This window comes from Apteryx rowi, unplaced genomic scaffold (assembly GCF_003343035.1).
Source record: "Apteryx rowi isolate R43461 unplaced genomic scaffold, aptRow1 scaffold_25, whole genome shotgun sequence".
Lineage (NCBI taxonomy): Eukaryota > Metazoa > Chordata > Aves > Apterygiformes > Apterygidae > Apteryx > Apteryx rowi.
In genome coordinates this window covers 3280406-3299994 of record NW_020448863.1, presented here as the reverse complement: position 1 = coordinate 3299994, position 19589 = coordinate 3280406, and the positions used below count along the sequence as shown (strand labels likewise).

The 19589-nt window shown below is 34.3% G+C and overlaps 1 protein-coding gene across 12 annotated transcripts in view; it reads right to left on the bottom strand.

The window, feature by feature from the left end:
* Positions 1-171: 171 nt before the first annotated feature.
* C2CD5 (C2 calcium dependent domain containing 5) overlaps positions 172-19589 on the bottom strand; it is a 79042-nt gene continuing 59624 nt past the window's right edge. For 7 of the 12 annotated variants that reach the window (XM_026066914.1, XM_026066916.1, XM_026066918.1 and 4 more), the window contains 11 exons: positions 18445-18506; positions 17322-17420; positions 16819-16908; positions 15932-16019; positions 14753-14839; positions 7231-7281; positions 6413-6466; positions 6123-6224; positions 5077-5267; positions 2502-2648; positions 172-1881 (listed from right to left, as the gene is read on the bottom strand). In XM_026066914.1, the coding sequence (XP_025922699.1) occupies positions 1750-1881; positions 2502-2648; positions 5077-5267; positions 6123-6224; positions 6413-6466; positions 7231-7281; positions 14753-14839; positions 15932-16019; positions 16819-16908; positions 17322-17420; positions 18445-18506 (1103 nt within the window). In that variant the 3' untranslated portion in view covers positions 172-1749. The remainder of the gene's footprint in view (positions 1882-2501; positions 2649-5076; positions 5268-6122; positions 6225-6412; positions 6467-7230; positions 7282-14752; positions 14840-15931; positions 16020-16818; positions 16909-17321; positions 17421-18444; positions 18507-19589) is intronic. The other 5 variants (XM_026066915.1, XM_026066919.1, XM_026066923.1 and 2 more) reach the window with 2 other exon arrangements.

Sequence of the window (19589 nt, the reverse complement as noted above, 5' to 3'; positions counted from 1 at the left end):
TATGACTCGCTGAAGGCTCAGATGATGGTTAGCATTTTTTAGCAATAAAGTGTTTTTAATTATGTACATTGTTTTTTTAGACATAATGCTATTGCACACTTAATAGACTACAGTATAGTGTAAACATAACTTTTATATGCACTGGGAAACCAAAACATTTGTGTGACTCGCTTTATTGCAACATTCACTTTATTGCAGTGGTCTGAAACTGAACCCGCAACATCTCTGAGGTATGCCTATATTAGTAGAGTGCTCTGGTAAGCACCTAATTCAAGCACTTTAAATATAAAGACAATTAATGAAGTCTGACTTTCAAATAAGCATGTCATAATACTCTATACAAAAAAAAAAGTTCCTCTGAGAAGGGGGGCACGACATCTTTAATATGCATCCAGTATACACATTTAACTATTACAACATATATAAAAAGCAAGAAATTTTATACAGAAATTTATTGTGCAAAGAATGATTTTCATGCTAATTTACAATGAAATAATTAGATTTAACAAATAATCATGCCATTGCTTAATTTCAGCACTAAGCAGAGTATTTACATTCAAGTTTACATATTTGTTCAAGTTCCATATATGATGCTGGCAGAATTAAGTAAGAATGCATCTTCAAATCAAATGTTAGCATTTTTGTGTTAACTATCAATGTCTTTCAGAGATTTGCTGGAAATGAAAACTTGTCCTTCCTTGCAGTACCCTCATTTCCCAGTTACAGTATAGGAAAAGAAAAACAACTTCCAGAAATGAACATCACAAACATACTTTAGCCCCTATTAGCCAGGCTTTTCCAACTTGCTAAATAGAAAGGAAGCTGGATTACATCTTTGTATAAGTGACTTACAGAGAACCTTGTTTATGTCACCCTTGCAAGAGGATTGTGCCCTAAGAAAAGAAAATCAGCCTCAAGACAATTTTCGCAGAATCTTCCCCCCCCCCAAAAAAAAGAAAAAGGAAAAAAAAAATTATAAACACTGAAACGAATTTTTTTTTAATAATAGCACCTAACCCACATTAAAAAAAAAAAAAGAAAAAACCAACTTACTTTCACCATATGGATTATTACAATACAGCATCATTGTCCCGCAACTTTAAAAAAATGCTTTAAAACAGAAAATATTCAGTAGTTCACAAACAGCTGAAAAACTTTTTTAGTTTGCAGAAATTCAAACTGTGATATTTTTGGTGCTTCTTCTTCTTCTCCTCCTCCAAACTCTATGATCTAAGACAAGTTCAGACTTCATTCCACTTTTTATTAACCTGTCCACAAATCTCTTGGTCTTTCAACAGTGGCTGCTAATACAGGCTTTTCAATTATCTTCCCTTTTTATTTTTTTATTTTAATGATTTCAAAATTAATTAATACAATAAGCAAACTCAGAGACTGTTCTGAATTATAGCTCATCCTGGTCCTGTAGAACAGTTTAAAAATGCAACAGCATTTTTATTTACTTTCATAGTTCCATTTGCTGTCTAGTATTTTAATCTATACTTCCATATCAGTGTTTCATCTTCTGTTTGTATTTCAAAGGGGCCTGTAATAATAAAAGAAGAATCAGAGCATCCCTGTCAATACCCTGCCCTGATTATTACATAAAGTTGAAAGACAAAGTGCAGCGATTGTCTTTGATTTTGGTCATTAATGTTGTGGAGAGATACTGATTTTGAAGATGCAGACCTAAAATTCCCACATTTTAAACAATCTTTATATTTGCCAGAGACTATTCCACTTTTTCTGACTTCATGTTGTGACATCTCCTCCAGAATTTGTGGGTTGAGAAACAGCTGTAGAAGGCTGTACTGGTAACATTTCTAACTCAGATTCACGTACAAAGATGACTGCATCTCCACTTACGTTTATTAAACACTGGGCCTGAAACAAAAAAAGGACAAGATGCAGTTACCAAACATTAAATATTTTATTATATATTTTACAATGTTTATTTATAGTTGCTAGATATAGCTACACAGCTAGTAGAAAAGTGGACAGAGATCACAGACAGACATGCAAAGAGACTCTTGTAAGACCACCACAAATGAAATATCTGGGTATCTACACTTCCCTTCACTACTGCTTTGAAAACATTTTATATACCCAAAAGACAAGAATTAGTTGCCTGCCTTATTAATAAGTTTTCTCCCTTTAGAGCCAAAATAGAGCATTTTATATAAGCAACTCCACATAAGGATGAAAATACTAACATCACAACATTAGGAGAGCTAAATAAATCAGCACTACCATTTCCTGTAATTTACTTCAGTTCAGTGAATTTAGTATTTTTACCCATTTAGGTATTTAAGATGTATATTGGCATTTTCATGTTAATACAGGGGTTAAAATGCTCTCCATTTCTTTAAACAAACATTATGAAGAGAGATCCAAAAGTGGTGTGCAGACCCAGCTCTACAGCTGTTTTATATATTTATATATATATAACATGTACTTGTATCATCCTAATCATAACAGCACTATTATTTCATATCACAGTTTACCTGATTTTTGTTTGGGTTCTCCATGAAAACACACTGCTTCATTATGTATGAGACAACTGCATTCCCCCCTAAAGCTGCCACATGAGCTCTCACCATTGCAAACACTTCAGCAATAAAAGCATGGAGAAAACCACTGACACCACCCTCCTAAAATGGAAGAAAATACACAATACAAAAATATGTTATGTAAGCATCACTACAAGATGCTGAATACCTTTTTTGCATTTTATCAGTTGAATATTCCAGTGAGTCCTAACAGAACATGTACAGAACTTAAACACTACTCTCCAAGGAATACAGAAACACTGTTTAATGGGTTACTGTTAAAAATCAGATCAATGGAACTTACTATGCGAATAAAAGAAAAACTAGGTTATTCATTTTTGACTGCTATTTGCAGTCATTATATTACATATACCCACCCATACTTTTCAGACATTCCTACACCTTTGCAGGAGCATACAGTATTCCAGTGACAATTGTTTAATGCTATTTTCTTTCATCAGGGAGGATATTGTCCATTTTTTTGAAAACCGGGAGGCAGGTACAGCATAATTTCTAGTGAATTGAGGATTAAAAGGGATTTAACTTCCAGGAAATGACTGGTAGAGACTGCCCATCACCTTTGGTCAGTGTGACTTCATATCTGCTAATGACTATCATTAGTTTTCAACCTCCACTGTAAAGAAATGAACCTTTGAAATATAACAGAGCCCAACTCTCTGCTCTGTCCCTTGCCAAGCAAGCTATTAAGAGTTTTCACTCCATGAAGCCCAACAGAACTTCTAGCCATCATGCTTTGTTATTGTTTTGACTTGACTGTGCTTGTGGGGGATTTTTGCTTGTTTGGCTATGAACTGGATGATTCAAATTGGAGTGAAGGGCGGAGAAAGAAAACAATGAAGTAAAGTTTTTCACAGACTGTCCTTATGAAAGAACATGAGCAACCATTTGTGGGGAAAAAAAAACAGGAAGGACTGAAGAAAGAAACTGATGGAACAGAGCTCACTACTGGATCCAAAGATCTGTAAAATTTCAACATGAAATTGAAAGGCAAGACCAGTAGACTTCCCACTTATGTGTGCCACTGGAGCAAATGAGTCAAGCAGTTAGAAGAAGCAACATAACTATGCTAAACTTGAACAAGTACAGGCYGCCCTGATCACTACTGGAAAGAGTATAATCCACCCTGAACAGACAGATAAAGAGATTAGGAGCCAGAAAACCATATCTTGGATGAAGATTAACAAATAAAAGGGCAAATATAATTTCATCAATGCATAAAGCACAAATGAAGTCAACTGCAGCCAGAACCCAAAATGTCAATATGAGTTTATCACTCCATATGCAATGTAGATTTTGTCAAAGTGTTTGAACAGTTACAGAAACTGGTGAAAAAATTCAGTAATGTTATAAATCCAACACAAAATTTAATAAAGATTACAGATATCCAAATGTGAACTACAGAACCTAAAAGCAATGGATAAATTAGACTTAAAAGTGCCATTAATTTTTGAAGCACAGTGTCTTATATATACTTGTACTTATGAAAGTGTTCACAGGGCCTCAAACTTCTGTAAATTACTATAACCGAAATTACTATACAAATGCTAATTATTTTTCTGTAGAATATGAAATAAATTGCTCAAGTTGGATATAATTACCACTGTGTTTTGACTTTGTTATGGCCTCAGGGCAAKACTGTGCAACTAGTATTAAAACTGGCTTGTGACCTAGCCTATGTAGCTGAAATAGATTTAAACTAGCTGCCCTAGGTGCTGAAAATAGCACACTGACAGCATCACAGACATGGCACAGGCTTCCCAACTTCATGGAGGACCTGAATAAATACTTGAGCAACCTACATCTGCTGAGATCTATCAGAGTTACAAAATTCTCATATCAGCATTTAATTGGTATCTACAGAAACTGCAGTTAGAACAGTAACTACCATGTAACCATTTCCCAGGTTGTATCATATACCCTTTTGAAAATGTCATTTTCACAGATTGCTCACATTAAAAGAGGCCATAATTTGCAAGATCCAAACAGGAAGTTTGTCTGATAAAAGTTTCTACAGAGAGCTACTTAACCCATTTTTATGAAGGCTGATCATTTTTATTAAATCTGCTATGTAATTTTATCAATGTGCAATTAGCAGCACCAGCACACCAGCTTCAGCCCTGGCAAGCCAGACAAGAGGTGCATTCCATTTCTGTGAATAGAAACTGTGGCAGAAGGATGCAGCTACTTCCCAAAATGACAGGAAAATGGTAAGGAACATATCTCAGATTTCTGCATGCTCAGGGCAATATTTATTGTCCAGATCAGGACTGGAGTTCATCATTTGAGTATCACTAGCTACCTGCTGCTGAGAAGGCACAAAATGTCAAAAGCAGTTCTTTTAGGACAAAAGCAGCACAACAGTCCCCTACTCCTCATTCAGCACCTAGCCGCAAGTCATAAAGCCTCAATTCTCTTGTGCCATACCTCAATTCAAACCTTTGCAGATACTAGATTATGTATTTTGCTTTGTTTATTAACAAAAAGTGCCAATCTCTGACATGCTGCTCACCTCACGCAAAGAAGTGGTTTCTCGTATAAAAAACATGTTGATTATCCCAAGATATTTGGTTATTTTCGCCCCAGGTATAAAAGAAAGAGGTGTCATCTTAACAACTGAGACGGTGGAATTGGTGCATGATGGAACAGAACGGTGCCGTAAGTGTCCCTCAGCCAATGGACTTGCTTTATCAAGTGAAGCAGCTAAAAAAAGGTAGAAAAGAAAGAAAAGAAAGTAACTACCACATAAGATTAATTACTTTTTCTTAAAACACAACACCTCTTCTTTATGGTTTCCAAATAGCTTGGTGACAACATTCAGCTGCCTGTGATGCTCAGCCATACCATGTGAGAAAGGAAATTATCATGCAATGCATGCAAAAGGAGACAAAAAGCTGAAATGGAATTTATTTGGAAGAGTGGCATTCCTGCAAAAGAAAACACTGAGGCGAGTAGCTGTACATACAACAATCAGTTATAAGGTGAAGGTAAAGAAAAAAGTGCCAACATTTTGAAATACATATTCTGCTGGAGGAACAAATTATTATAAGGAGAGTGTGAAAGTTGTTGTGTTTCCCCAGTGCAGCATTTTCCATTAAAACAGATATTAATCTCTGCTAATTTAAGCAAGATAGTCAGACCTGTGGCCAAAGAACTGCTGAAGAATAACTCACCACTTGCTAATTTAGTGACCATTGCCTTGACTGTCACCTTGGTGATTGCCTCCTGTTTCTCACCAATAATTTTCCAAGATCATACATACACCTACATCCATGCAGTGTATGTTACATAATTAGTAGCCGTACACATTTATCAATAACTAATTTTTACTAAGTGAACAGTGAACAGAAATACTGTATTTTGCTCTTTATGATACTAAGCTCATAATCTCTATATTAGCTTACACAGACATTAAGAATGTCTGCAGTTTTCACACTCAGATATTCATTCTACATTTGATCTGCAATACTATTGCTGGGCAGAGAACTCCACTATTCACCACTGGGAAATCAGAGATATGTCTCAGATCATCATAACGTGGTAGAAACAGCCGCCTACTTGTCTTAATTGATCCGCGCCTTATGGTCTGAGCTTTCAGTTTAATGAGCTCTATCCAGCTGTTGCATCTGTCTGCAAAGGAACTGTAATCAATTGACGTTGCTGAAAACACAGACAGAAAAACAAAAGAAAAAACAAAGAAAAAAATATGGATGATGTCTCTTGCTCATCTCAATGCTCCTTCTGAGGAAGCAATTATCTGTGTCTGAGAGAGAATGAACATCCCTTTCCAGGTCTGTTTAAAGGAAAAGTTACAGTATGGGTTTGGACACTTGTCCAAAGCAGTGTACCGATTTCTGGTGATGTCACATCTGTGAACCAACTGCCTGACTGGGACTTCATCACTGAAAAAACACGCAAATACAGTCATTAACACCTTATGCTTTTCTTTTTTTTCAGTCTGATGTTAGGTATTAAATTCTGGTTTCTGTAAGTTTATTTATGCCTTGTTTAATTTTATTTTGCACTGCTATTCTTTTTTTTCATAAAGAGCTGCAGACCATGAATTAAACCTCCTAACCACTGTTATCAATAACTAACCTACACACCAAAAAAAAGTTTGGGGGATTAGGATAAGGGTCACAAGCTGAAACAACACCTCAGTTTTAAATGGGGAAGTATTTTCCTTAAAAAATGCCATCTTCCTTCCCCCAACCTCTCCCACCCCTAACCCTCAAATTATCATGACAATGAAAACTAGAGTTGTTTCTGCTATGGCTTTTTAGTTGCATGGGTGTTTGCATATCTTTAAAAAAAGATTTGAAAACACCATTTCTTCATTATCCTGAAGAAACAAAAGGAACACATGCTATCTTCAAATTAAGACAAGATATTAAAAGCAAAAAAGCTCTCTCTCAAGAAACTGATTTTCTGTCAGATAAAGTGATAACAATATTATCTGACAGAGAGATGCTTATTATTAACAAACCTGAATTTTGCAATTAAAAAAAAAAATCAAAATACCATGATATCAATAAGCCACATCAGAGCATGCATTCTCAGTTAACTAGTAAACACTTCCTGGATTAAGACACATCCAAAAAGAGTATACCAATATCCCAAGAATGCTCATTCTGTTCTGGCATATGGCTAAATTAGGTGAACTCACCTCTCTGTGTAGCAGGAATACCTGTGTGGGAACTCGCACCCTCCAGGACCTCTGATAAGACAAAACAAATTCCACTCAGGTAACATACAAGCACCATTAATTGTAGAGTTTAGTAGTATGTGGCAACAGTTTTCTTCTTACAAACAATTTTAAAGAGTAAAATATCAGAAAAAAATCTTCTGTGTATATTATGCTAAGTAATCTAACTTGGTAGCACATTATAAATTGGTATAAATTAACTTTATTAAATCTGTCTTGCAAATTAAAATGAGATCATTTGCTACTACAGAGTTTTGTAAAGCAGTTAAGATACCAATTAAAGTAGATTGGTTTAAAAAAATAGCTCTGACTGAAGAATATCTGTATAATTAAATACAGCTGTAAAAGTAGTAAGATACAAATAACAGAGCTCAAAAAACCTAATGTGTACTTTACATGATAAGTTTCAATGGGGCTGGGGAAAAAATACATCATTTATATACATATACATACATTATATGTATGTGTGTGTGTGCGTGTGTGTGCACGCCTGTGTGCCTGCACGYGCAACAGAGATTTTTCTTTTTAAACAGGAGCTAGGTGAGTAAGACTGTATGTTCCAGATGTCAAAAAAACTTCCAAGTTTATTTGAAATAATTAAACCACTGCCTGTTTTTTTTTTTTTAATCCTCCCATCCATTACCAAAAACAAAGATTTTCGGGATGTGGGGAAAAATTGAGTTTAATTATGATTTCCCTTTGAATACAAAGCAACAGATAAGCTCTCAGCTTAGCTGTTCCTGAAACAGGAAGAAAGAGCAAGACCAAAATCATAAATCAGGCTTCCAATTATCCTTCTTTTTATAAGTAGTACACTCCATCAAGTCTACACTGGTCTTGGCACACTTCCCAATTCTACATTCAAAAGCATACAAACAATCATATAGAGCCATCACTTCCAGTAGTACATTTACTGTCATCACCCCTGACAGTAGACAATGAAGGTTGCTAGAAATAATGGCCCTATGAAGACTGTTCTTCCCACTATTCTGGTAGTTTGCATGAGAGAGATGAATTTATGGTCTGTTACTACAGTTTGCAGTTACAGAAACTGGGTCTCAATCTGACTTTTGGCTTTTCACCTTTTAGTAACTCTTAAAATACTACTTTAATGTAAAAATAAATGTCAGCTATATTGTGCCATGAGTTACTATTTAACCTTACAATAATTACTTTTTCCATTTTCTAGCATGATAACAGATTAGACTTCCAAAATGATCAGAACTTAAGACTATTTGTCATGGTAAAAATTGAGAAGCAGTGAACATAAAAGATCCTACTTGCAATGATGGGGTGTAATGAAAACTGATGACTGGGAAACCACTTTTCCTATTTGTGTCTTGAAGATATGCAAATATGCTGAGTCTCTATGAAACACAGGACGGATTTTTCCCATCCAACTTTAGATGTCAACTCATTCTTGCTCCCTTTATGAGGGGAGACAGATTTTTAGGGCACAATACACCTGATCCTAAGATTAATGTTTCTTGTAGGATAAGCTGTACTGTGTCCTAGTAATATGCATTTTTCTCCATTGGCTATAACAGGAATCAAGACAACTAGATCAGAAGTAAATAAGCACTTTTGCTCACATCAATCCCACTCATAGTGAAATATTAACTTGTTAGTTCTCAGGTGTCTTCAGAAAGCTTGGTTTTATTACTAATTGCAATTAGAGCACCAGCAGCATCATTGCCTGCTTGCTCGAGTCTGAATACATGAGCATACCCTTAACTTACTGCAAGGCCTCTAAAATTGCTACAAGTTGAGAAAAGTCCTAACAATGATTTGCTGCTGGTGTATGCCTCCTTGCCTTTGAAGGTTCTAAGGCTATCTGCAAACATGAAAAATTAACACACTGCATTAATTTACTGAGAGATTTAAAAAAAAAAAAAAAGAAAGAAAAAAACCCCCTTTGACTTAATTTGTAGATACTGCTACTTAAAAAAAATTTGGATCATGTCATCCAGGCTTCAAATTGCAACAACAGTCTTTAACATACAATGGGAATCACTTCAAAACAAGAAGTTGAAGATTACTCCTCTCTTGAAACTTGCCATCAAGAGTAGGCAAAAAAAGTGAAGCCACCCATAATACTACTAGCTTCTTTCATTTCATGGTTAAAAACTTAAAATTTACTTTAAATATCATTTCTAGATATTGATAATACCAAATAATTTTCAAAATTCAACCCCAAACCTGCTCTGAATCAGTTAAAAAAAACTAGAGATAAAACTATTAACATTAGAATAACTGCTTATTCTTCATGCATTTGGAAGTCTGCTGTTTTCATTTTCTGGGAGATTTTGCTGAGTATATGCATGCTTTCAGTGAGAGCCACTGCTGAAGTTATTTCACTTGTTTGACATAAGCTAGGACAAAATGATGGATACACAGAAATGAGGCCATATCCTTGATGAAAAGGAAGTGGGGGAGTGGAGAAGCAGGGAAGCTCCCAGGAGAGAAATCTATCACATCAGTAGTTATATGGGCTTGACTCTACATTTCAGCACATTATTTATGCTTTTGAGAAAATGGTGACAAAAGTGAAACAATAGTGATTCTTAACAGTTAACCCTGGAGGAGTTTAATATTGTAAAGAAAAGCCACCTTCTGCCCCCAGCCCAAGGTGCTTTGCTTATCAGTCTACTTTAAAAAAAAAAGCAGACCCACCTTTAAGAAGTATGGCAAAGATATTTCACAGGCCTATTTTTAACACTGAAAAAGGGTCTTTAATCCAGTTTCTTTCATGATGTTTTAAGTCAATATTTTGTTAGAATTTCTTGTGAAAAAATACAAAGAAGGTTAAAATGAGGATATTTCACCAAATAAAAAGCAGTTTGTTTTTAAAACCTTGTTTTGCATTTCATCACCTCTGACAGCTGCAATACTAACATGGAGTTCCAACAAAATCAAGTGAGATACTGGATGTCAGAGCAGTCCATTTATTAAATTGTGAGATCAAGTAATTAAAAACAAAACAAAACAAAGACAAAAAAAGCCCCCCCAAAACACCAACAGTGACTCATAGAACTTGCTGCTAACATCAATTTGCAGTTTCCTTGCACTCCTTTCTCTGCTGAGAGATCTTCACCAGAACTTCCTTTCAAAATGATTCATGTTTTAACAGAAATATGTTAATTTTCTAACCAAAAACTATCAGTACCATGGAAAACATACTCTCTGAAGAAGTTGCAACCATTAACAACCCTCCAAACACTAAAAATCTTTACAGAATTATTATACTGCTTCAAACTCCACCGGCCAATTATTTGAAACTGACACTTAAAACATGTTAATTGTTCTTTTAACTATAGACAGAAGAAAGTAACAAGAATGAAAAACTTTACTCTGACTCTAGTCATCTATTTTGTTGGATGCTTCCATGCTTCCTATTAACTCTAGTATCTTCCAAGACATTTCCCATGGATTCATGTCCTTGAACTACACCAGTGCAATCCTTAACCATGTCTGAAGGATTTGCAACATCAGAATCCACCTTATCTATAGAATGTCTACTGCTCTCTGACTGTCACTGTATTTCACTAGATGGTTGACCTATGCTGTAGTTTCCTACTGATCTTTGCTATTAATTCAGCAGGCTCTTATTCACTCCTTGTTCCTTTCTCTGCCCCATCTCCCTCCCTTCTAGCTTTCTCATACATACTCAGGCCTTGACCTCTAGGATTAAAACTGTTTTTAATAGTTTACCTATTACAGTAAGTGGTTTTATTATACTTGCATCTGGTTTCACACATTTTCTGGTCAATCCTCTGTATAATTTGATATTAGCAGCAGAGCAAAAAACATTTTATGGCATGCAAGCTTACCCTAACATCAAAAACAATTATTTAACAGGCTATTGGGAGACATCCAATGCTTCTCAGCATACATCATATTTGTCTCTTACTCTATACTTATTTACACACACAAGAAGAGTTCTCTGATTACAGATGGCTTTATAAACATTTTTTTTTCCTTCCCTAAAAAGAGAGAAAAGCAAAGCTCACTAAGGTAAACTCAACTACAAACAGTCCATTTGGATGCACCACAGTTTGCCCCTCTACTTTCTGCTTATATTACAGTCATGTCAGAAACTAAGATGCCAACAATATGTTACAATTTTCTCCCTCTCTTCCTATCTATACCTGGAACATGCAAATAACATTCTACTGTTAAGTACCATCAAACTTAGTATGTTCCAAGATCATATTGCTTTGGCAGTACATAAGATTTTCTGATAGAAAAAGCAACCAAACATGATAGCTTCTCTCTGTTTACTTATTCAAAAGTTATCACATGCATCTCATCTATCGCAAGGGTTTTATGGACACTTTTAAAAATTGGAGAACTTGAACTCTCTCTCTACATTTGCAGCTTAATCATGTTTAAAGTCTTACTGAGCTGCACTTGAGCTCATGCTCATCAACAAATAATATCAATAATATAATACAAAAATCAAATACCAACAAATAATGATTTCCACAGTTGTAAGGACTGACAACTAGCCCAGTAAAAGCATCAATCTTAAGTCCGTTATAAACGATGAAACTTCTCCAGTTACACTGTAGTAATTGGAGAAGTATGTACAATAGTATATACTATACTATATATTAGTATATAGTATATATTATAGTGTGTGGATACACACACACACTATGGTGTATATATACACACACACACACTATACAGTAACAATAATATCAATAAACTGTATCAAATTCACAGTAGTAGTTTTATTTAATTATATATATCTCAGTACAACATACAAGTCTTATCTAAATGCTACAGTGCACGCATGTAATCTATTTTTAAGTTTTCTATTCCTTTGAAAGTGTTTTGAAAAGCCTTTTTGCAGTACAGAAGTAAGGAAGTAAAGCAAAATTTATCTTCCTCTTTTCATGTCCCTGCCTGTTGGCCACAGCTTTAACAGCTGTAGTAAACACAAAATCCCCCAACTTACATTCTCAATGCTTTACAGCAGTGTCTTAGGGAGTGCTAAAATCCTTTAACCCTTCCAGTCTTCCTCAGGGCCCTGACAACATGCAGGCATATGAGGAAGGAAAAGGAGATTCTAGAAGTTCTTCCCCATGCTGCTACCAAAAAACCAAAACCTCATTCCACTGTTAGGTTTCCACTTCTCAAAAAAAAAAAAAAAAAAAAAAAAAAAAAAAAGGAACAGGACAGGACCGCAAAACTTGTAATGCCACCAGATGTGAGCAAGGCTCCCTAAAAAAAGGCTCATTCTTCAGGCTCCTAACACACAAGCTCAGCTCACGTAATAACATGTATCATCTATAAAGTACTTGCGCTTCTCCACACCAGCATGTGGGTGCGATGCCCTTTCACAGCAGTATTGAACAAGATAAGCAAGTGCTTAAAAATGAAATCAGATACATGAAGTGCTGCCAAATGCAAAAATGAGAGCAGAAAAACAAACCAAAGAACTTAACAAACAAAAAATATTCAGTAAACTAACGGTCCTAAGAATCTTACATTTTGATTTATATTTACAACAGAGTCAAAAAAAACAAAACTGTTTAGATAAAAACATGACTTTCCCATCCCACTATTTTTTTCCCCCTTTCCTTAGTATGTGATTTTAAAATGAGATAATATATAAAAATTAAAAACAACTAAGTGAACATTAACCTTTCACATTTTTACTTCTGGGACGGTAAGAGCAGCTTGTTAACTAAAGCTCATTACAGTACAAGGTTGTGTACAAATATTTAAAAGATAATAATCTTACAGAAAATTAAGTAAAATAAGGAGATCAATAGATTAAACAAGCTGCTACATAACCGTAACTACATTGAAGTCTCAGTGTCTACTTGTAAAGAAATGACTGGTGAAATAATTACCCAGGCAAAAGCCTCCAGTGATGTACAATACAGCAAGAAACGTGAAGAAAACTGGGAAAAGTGATATATATGAACAGACTACCCTCTACTGGTCAGTACCTATTATACAAATAGCATAGTGAAAAGACATTAAAGGCTTTCTTATGCTGAAGACAAATGAGACTGACATTTTTACTGACAATTCTAAATAAAATACCTGAAGCCTACAAAGCATCTCTTGGTTTGAAGATTTTACAGAAGTGTACAGATTCTTCATTTTATACAGAACTAAGACTGAGCCAAATGTTAAAATAACATAACATTACCTTTGAAGACTAGCTTCTTGCTATTTAAGTGACAAAATACTTTACTACTTTCTCAACCATAACCAATAGGCTTGAAGAAGAAAACAAAAGCAGAAAGACTGCTATACAGGGGAATAACAATAGAATTTGCCATAATATGATAGCACATGTTCACTTTTTGCATACTAAATACCCAATCTCAATATTACAGCATAATTGTAGAGCACTGAATACTGGACTCCAGGACTTCAAAGCCAAGTACTCCCTGCCTCAGTAAAAGAGAAAGTATAAATTTTGAAGCATCATTACTGCAAAAAACTTTCTTCTCTGGTACTCAAAGGGAAAGTTTATCTTGGTCAGAGTTCATAGATCTTTTCAAAAATGGAAAGGTTAACATTATGATAGTGTGACCAATTAAAAATTAAGTACACACAAATACACAAAATAAATATTTACAAAACAATGAGAATATTCTCGCTGAAATTAAACTGACCCCCGAAAATACAAGTAAATATGGTAGAAACCTTCCTTTAATAGAATTCATGCAGTCGGCAAAAGAGGAAGCTCTTTAACCATTCAGTAAAGAAAATTTTCAATAATCTACACTTACTAAATTTCCTTTATCACTAGCCATTTTACCAGATAAATTATCCAACAATGCAGAAGGAAGTAAAGACAGCTGATTACAATGAATGACCATCTGATTTTTAATATACTCATACAAGAATTGTGATAACTATTCTAGAAATGCAGCTTTACCTCAGGTAAAATAAAGCAGCTGTTTAACAGCTAGAAGTACTGCATGACTCAAGCTATTTCTCAGGTAAAAGTTTAGGCTCCTTTCAGTTCAAAAAACCTGCATGCAATTTTGTGCAGATGAACAGCTAATGTTTGTTAGATAAAATATTTCTCACCATGAGAACTATGATATGAATTATTTGAGGCTGGCTGTACATGGAGTTAATTTATACAGGCTATTTACACACAAAAAGCAGTGTGAGGCAAGCCTAATTATAAAATAATTCCTAATTCTGTAAGTTAAATGCCACCCAACACCCAGTGGCCTTTTTATGTCATTTTCAATACACTAAATGCAACAAAAGATAAAGAACTACAGGGAACTTGCAAGAGAAGATAAAAAGAAAGGTTAGTCAACCCCTCTTACCTAACTCCTGAAAATTTTGATTTAAGGACAGACCATTTCCATTACACTGAAGGTAGCACAGAATACTAAAGCATATGAAAGTATAGATATTTTAAAGCTACCGTAACAATGAAAGAGCAGTACTCAAAACTGGTGAAGAGCAGAGCTCAATGTTCTTTCATTTAACCAACCTTTAGCTGGTGAGAATGGTTGAGAGGCAAGGGGATCAGAGTAAAGTTCCAAYGGAAATTGTAGCTGTTCTTCATTGTCTGTAGATGCTTCAACCAAGAAAACATAYCACATTGATAATTAATTCCCCAAACAAGATCTGCCAATAATAACAAGCATTGCAGATTTAATTTAGTCAGGTCTGACTGGAACAGATTTATTCAGCATAAGCATATAGTGACATAGTTCTGTATGAACAGTTAGATGTCTAACAAATCCAGCTACAAAATTGGTTGAACAGACCTGTGTTCCACTTACTAGGATTTGATTTAATACCTTAAGAAAAAATATTAAGCCAATTCACATAGTTTACATTTGACTCTCCAGTCAGATCTGAGTTAGCTGGTGTTAAAGTAGAAAGTAACATTTATTTCACATCAGAGAAAACACAATGCATTGTTACTATTGAACAGGGTAAGATACAACCAATATTTTAGAAGCATATCACTCTGTGCTCTACTACTTAATCCCATTCTTTAGAATGCAGTATTTTCCAAACTATTTGTCTAAATTCCTTTCAGATATGCAGATTACATACATACTTTTCTAGCACAAGACGGTGCTTTATTAGCAGGATAACACACACACATTGCAGTAGTCTCTTCTATTCCCTCCACAATGCTATATGCTTCACTGAGCTCCAAAAATACAACTGATCTACTTAAGGTTTTTGGGGGCTTTTTTTGTATTATAAATAATTTATTTTCTCCCTTCCTGAAGTAAGGGCAGAATGTGCTACTTATAAGCACAAGTATTCTCTAATGACTACATTGCGTGTTTCAAAATGAAGTGAAAATGTGATCATCTATTAGGCTATTAAGTCTTTAGAGAAAAATATTCAAGGAAAGATAGTGGAATAAGGAAATACCAAGCACCTCTTTCATGTTACTGTAAGTTGTTTAAGTACAAGCACATACAGGTTTAAGTGATCCTGCCACAGGACACACACATGAACTCTGAAAATCTTATCCAACTCTGCTATGAGTCTATGTTTTTACAGAACTTCCCTGTGAAAATGTCCATATTTAACTGAAATTAAATTGTAGAATCATTAGAAACACTCTCTCTCTCTCTCTTTTGATATATAAARATACACACACACACACACAATCTTTTAACGTTACATGCCTCACTACATTTACCTCTTTGCTGTGATTTTTCTGTAGGGGCTTTATTAGCTTGTAATGCTTGATTTTTGTCAAAAGTAATTGCAACAGCTGTGACTGTGATCTGTAAATAAGAAATACATGGCCTATTAGTTCAAATAAAATTTCTCTTGTGCAATCTCCGAAAAGATTTTTGCAAAAAACAAGTTTTCTACAGAAAAGCAATGAAAAAATAATCTAAGTAGAAATATTAAAAACCCTTCATAGCAGAGCATAGCAACTAATACTAAGGTCAGTTGTTAAAAACATACACCTGACAGTGTTTGTCCCAAGCTTATGATTTTGTTCATCAATTCTTATATTCTTGGTGTAATGACCAAAAAAAAAAAAAAATTATTTCTCACTATATCTGTAAGACAGATAAAAAAATTTTTTTTAACTGATCACAGAAATGATGCTGTATTTGTACAGAAAACATTTTCTTTAAAAATCAGGAAGTATATGACATCCTTTTGAAACCAAAAGAAAAATTCAGACAGTTATGATGGTATCATTCTTAGAATCTGGTATGCCGTACTGTGGCATATATATTATGTCCTAATATATTGCATATGTACTTTTTCTCCCTCATTTACAAGATATGTGGTAAAACCTTTACAGATATCTAGTCTTTTAGTTTCATGCCTTACTAAGATAATGGCATTTCATGAGCACAGTGTCTCTTAATACCATGTAGTCCCATGATTCTCAAAACTGATGACTCAATAGGTCACCCTTTTTCTTCATCGAACATCATGGCCTTAAGTTTTTCTTCAGAATTCACCAGACATACTAGTAACACAATCCTAGCCTAGTTTACTCACAACAGCAAATGTTAATTAAAGGCCACACTAGCACATCTACATGCTGAAATACAGAATTACCTGAACTAATTCATCCTCTGGAAGAGCAACTGTAAAATTCACATGACAAAGGCAGCAGGGAATCATAGACCGTAGTTTAAAATATAAGCTCTGTTGAAGAGAAGACATCATTTGGGTTACTCTAAGAAACGTATGGGTTATTTCAGAGAAATTTAAGAGCAGAATTCTTTTCACAGTAGAAAGCATCTAACCATACTAATATCTCTCAAAGAAGAATTAGAGGCATAAGAATTCATAGCAGAACGTAATCTACTCTGTGCAGTAGTCTTTTTATTGCTGTTTCTAGAGTGCACTACCAGTCAAAGGACTCATTCTGATTCAAAAAGCTTTGAAAATTCTTATATATTAATTTGAGTCTATCCTTAAAGCAGGTTACAGACATAGTGCAAAATAAAGTCTAATTCTGAGAAGTAATTATGAAGCAAATGTTATTTTCAGTATAGTCTGATTTGACTTTGCTTCCATTTGAATGATTTAAAATATGTTTGAAATAAGACTCTTACCTTCAACAGATTCTCACAGAGATCATTAAAGTTCTTATTAAGTGTTTGATTTGTCAGGTTTATGTTGCTTAATCTGGATACTCTTACTGCTGTGAACATCTGAATTAAAACAAACACACTGATTTTTTTTGCCCCCAAATATGTCTATATGTTACATGAAAAACAAAACAAATTTATGAAGAAGATAACTCGTAACACGGTTAAGAAAAATGAGAGAGATGGAAAGAAAAGGAAAAAAAAACTGTAGTAACAGTCAAATACAATGCTGATGAATCATGAGATTTTACAAATAAAAGGAAACATCCAAAGAATTTTTATGAATTAGTGTATATGAATACATGAAAAAGGTGATTAAGTAAATACGAAATACTGTATTTCCTTTTATTTGCCTCATAAAGGAGACATTCTATCCTGCTACATCTATACATAATTTTCAACAGCAGTAACAAAATATAAGTTGTGTACAATAATGTAGACATCAATGGAATGTTATATATAGATACACAAGCAATCCAAGCAACCTAAGAGTATGCTGTGCTGATGCAGTCATACTGTTTTCAGACCCAAGCTGTACCTCTGCGCAGCATGCTATTGCATTGTGCCAGTGAAGTGTGAAAGCTCACTTCTATTTGACTCTCTCTATATGACACACTGTTGTATTGTACAAGCCTGACTGAATGCTGAAAACTTTATTATAAAGGGAATTTCTGTTTCCTCCAGTTGGATTTATTTAATTCTTATTTATGTTAACATATTAATGTAATCATATTCACCATCTCATACTAAGTAACTAATTCAATAATCTGTTTCTTTTAAGAGGCTCTGACATCTAGCTAGGCTCTTAAAAATGCCTGATAACTTAAAATTCATATTTATTGCAATTATTTTGTAATTTTCTTATTTTTTTGTAGAGTTCTATGTTACATAACAGCATTTAAAAAACACAAAGAAACAGGCCCTCATAATAATTTTTAACTAAAGTACTACTTATATTCCTATCACAATATAGTATCCTTTTTAATTTATCTTTCAAATTGAGTATCTCTAGTATTTATTGAAATTGGTACAGAATAGTTCAAAACAATTTGGAAATAAGGCTTTTATTTTCTCTAAATAACCTTACTTGAATATCGGAAGTCCAGTTATTTATACCAGGCATAATTTCTGTGTTGCAACTGTAAAAACCTGTGAAGAAAATATTTGTGAAAATTTATGTTGAACAATGAAATATCAAAAAACTTTTTAAAAAGCATATGCAACCCTCCCTGGAAGTTTTGCAAATATTTTTCCACATATGTTTATAAAAACAGAAATAAAATAGACGAACATACTAAAAAAATACAGCACCTGAAGAATACAATATAACATACAAAAGAAATGCATATTTTCTGTTATTAATATTGCAGTGAAAAATGGATAGGAAAGATGGAACTCACCAATTCTAAAAAAATACTGTAATTCACTACAGAATTTTTATTATGAGTATTTCTTGGACTGCCAAAAAGCAAGACCAGAAGTATCATCAGATTGAGGGATATGACAGAGACTACAATTGCATGAAATGCAACAGTGACAGGAGACCTCAGTCACTCCCCATGGAGAACGGGTAACTGTCATGTCAATTGATGCTTAGACGAACTGGTGAGTTACACTCCCTGACCGATTCATGGAAGAGCTCGTCACAGAAACCACAAAAGGAGAAGAATCTCCCAATTTGGTCCTGAGCAGGGATAAGGGCATGAAGATTATCAGCTCTGATCAAGGTACACTAAGCATTCTTGTAAGAAGGGCAAACACCAACAATCTACTATGTTGTGCTTAGTTTCAAATAGAAAAAACTAAGTACAAATGAGGAAGCTTATTGAAAAGAAACTCATAGGAGAAACTAAACAGCCTAACTCTTGACAGGCAACAAAGATATTTTAAAGATAACACATTAGAGACTGACAGCAAATACACAGCACTTAGTAAAAGAGACTTGAAAAGACCAAAGTGTAATGACTGAACAGCAAGGTAAGGGAAGTCAGAAGCAACAAAAAAGGCAACCTTGAAAAACTGAACATAAATCTAAACGAGCACAGAAGAGATAAAAATCCAGTAGGGTATATGTAAATACAGTAAGCTAGAAAAGAATTTGTGGAGCAACTTGCAAAAGGATAAATATGAATAAATCTTCTTTCACAACATCAAAAGCCGGTATCCTGTTGAAGCGTTAAGCAAGATATATAAATAATATTCAGAGAAGGTAAGATGATAGCARAAAACCTG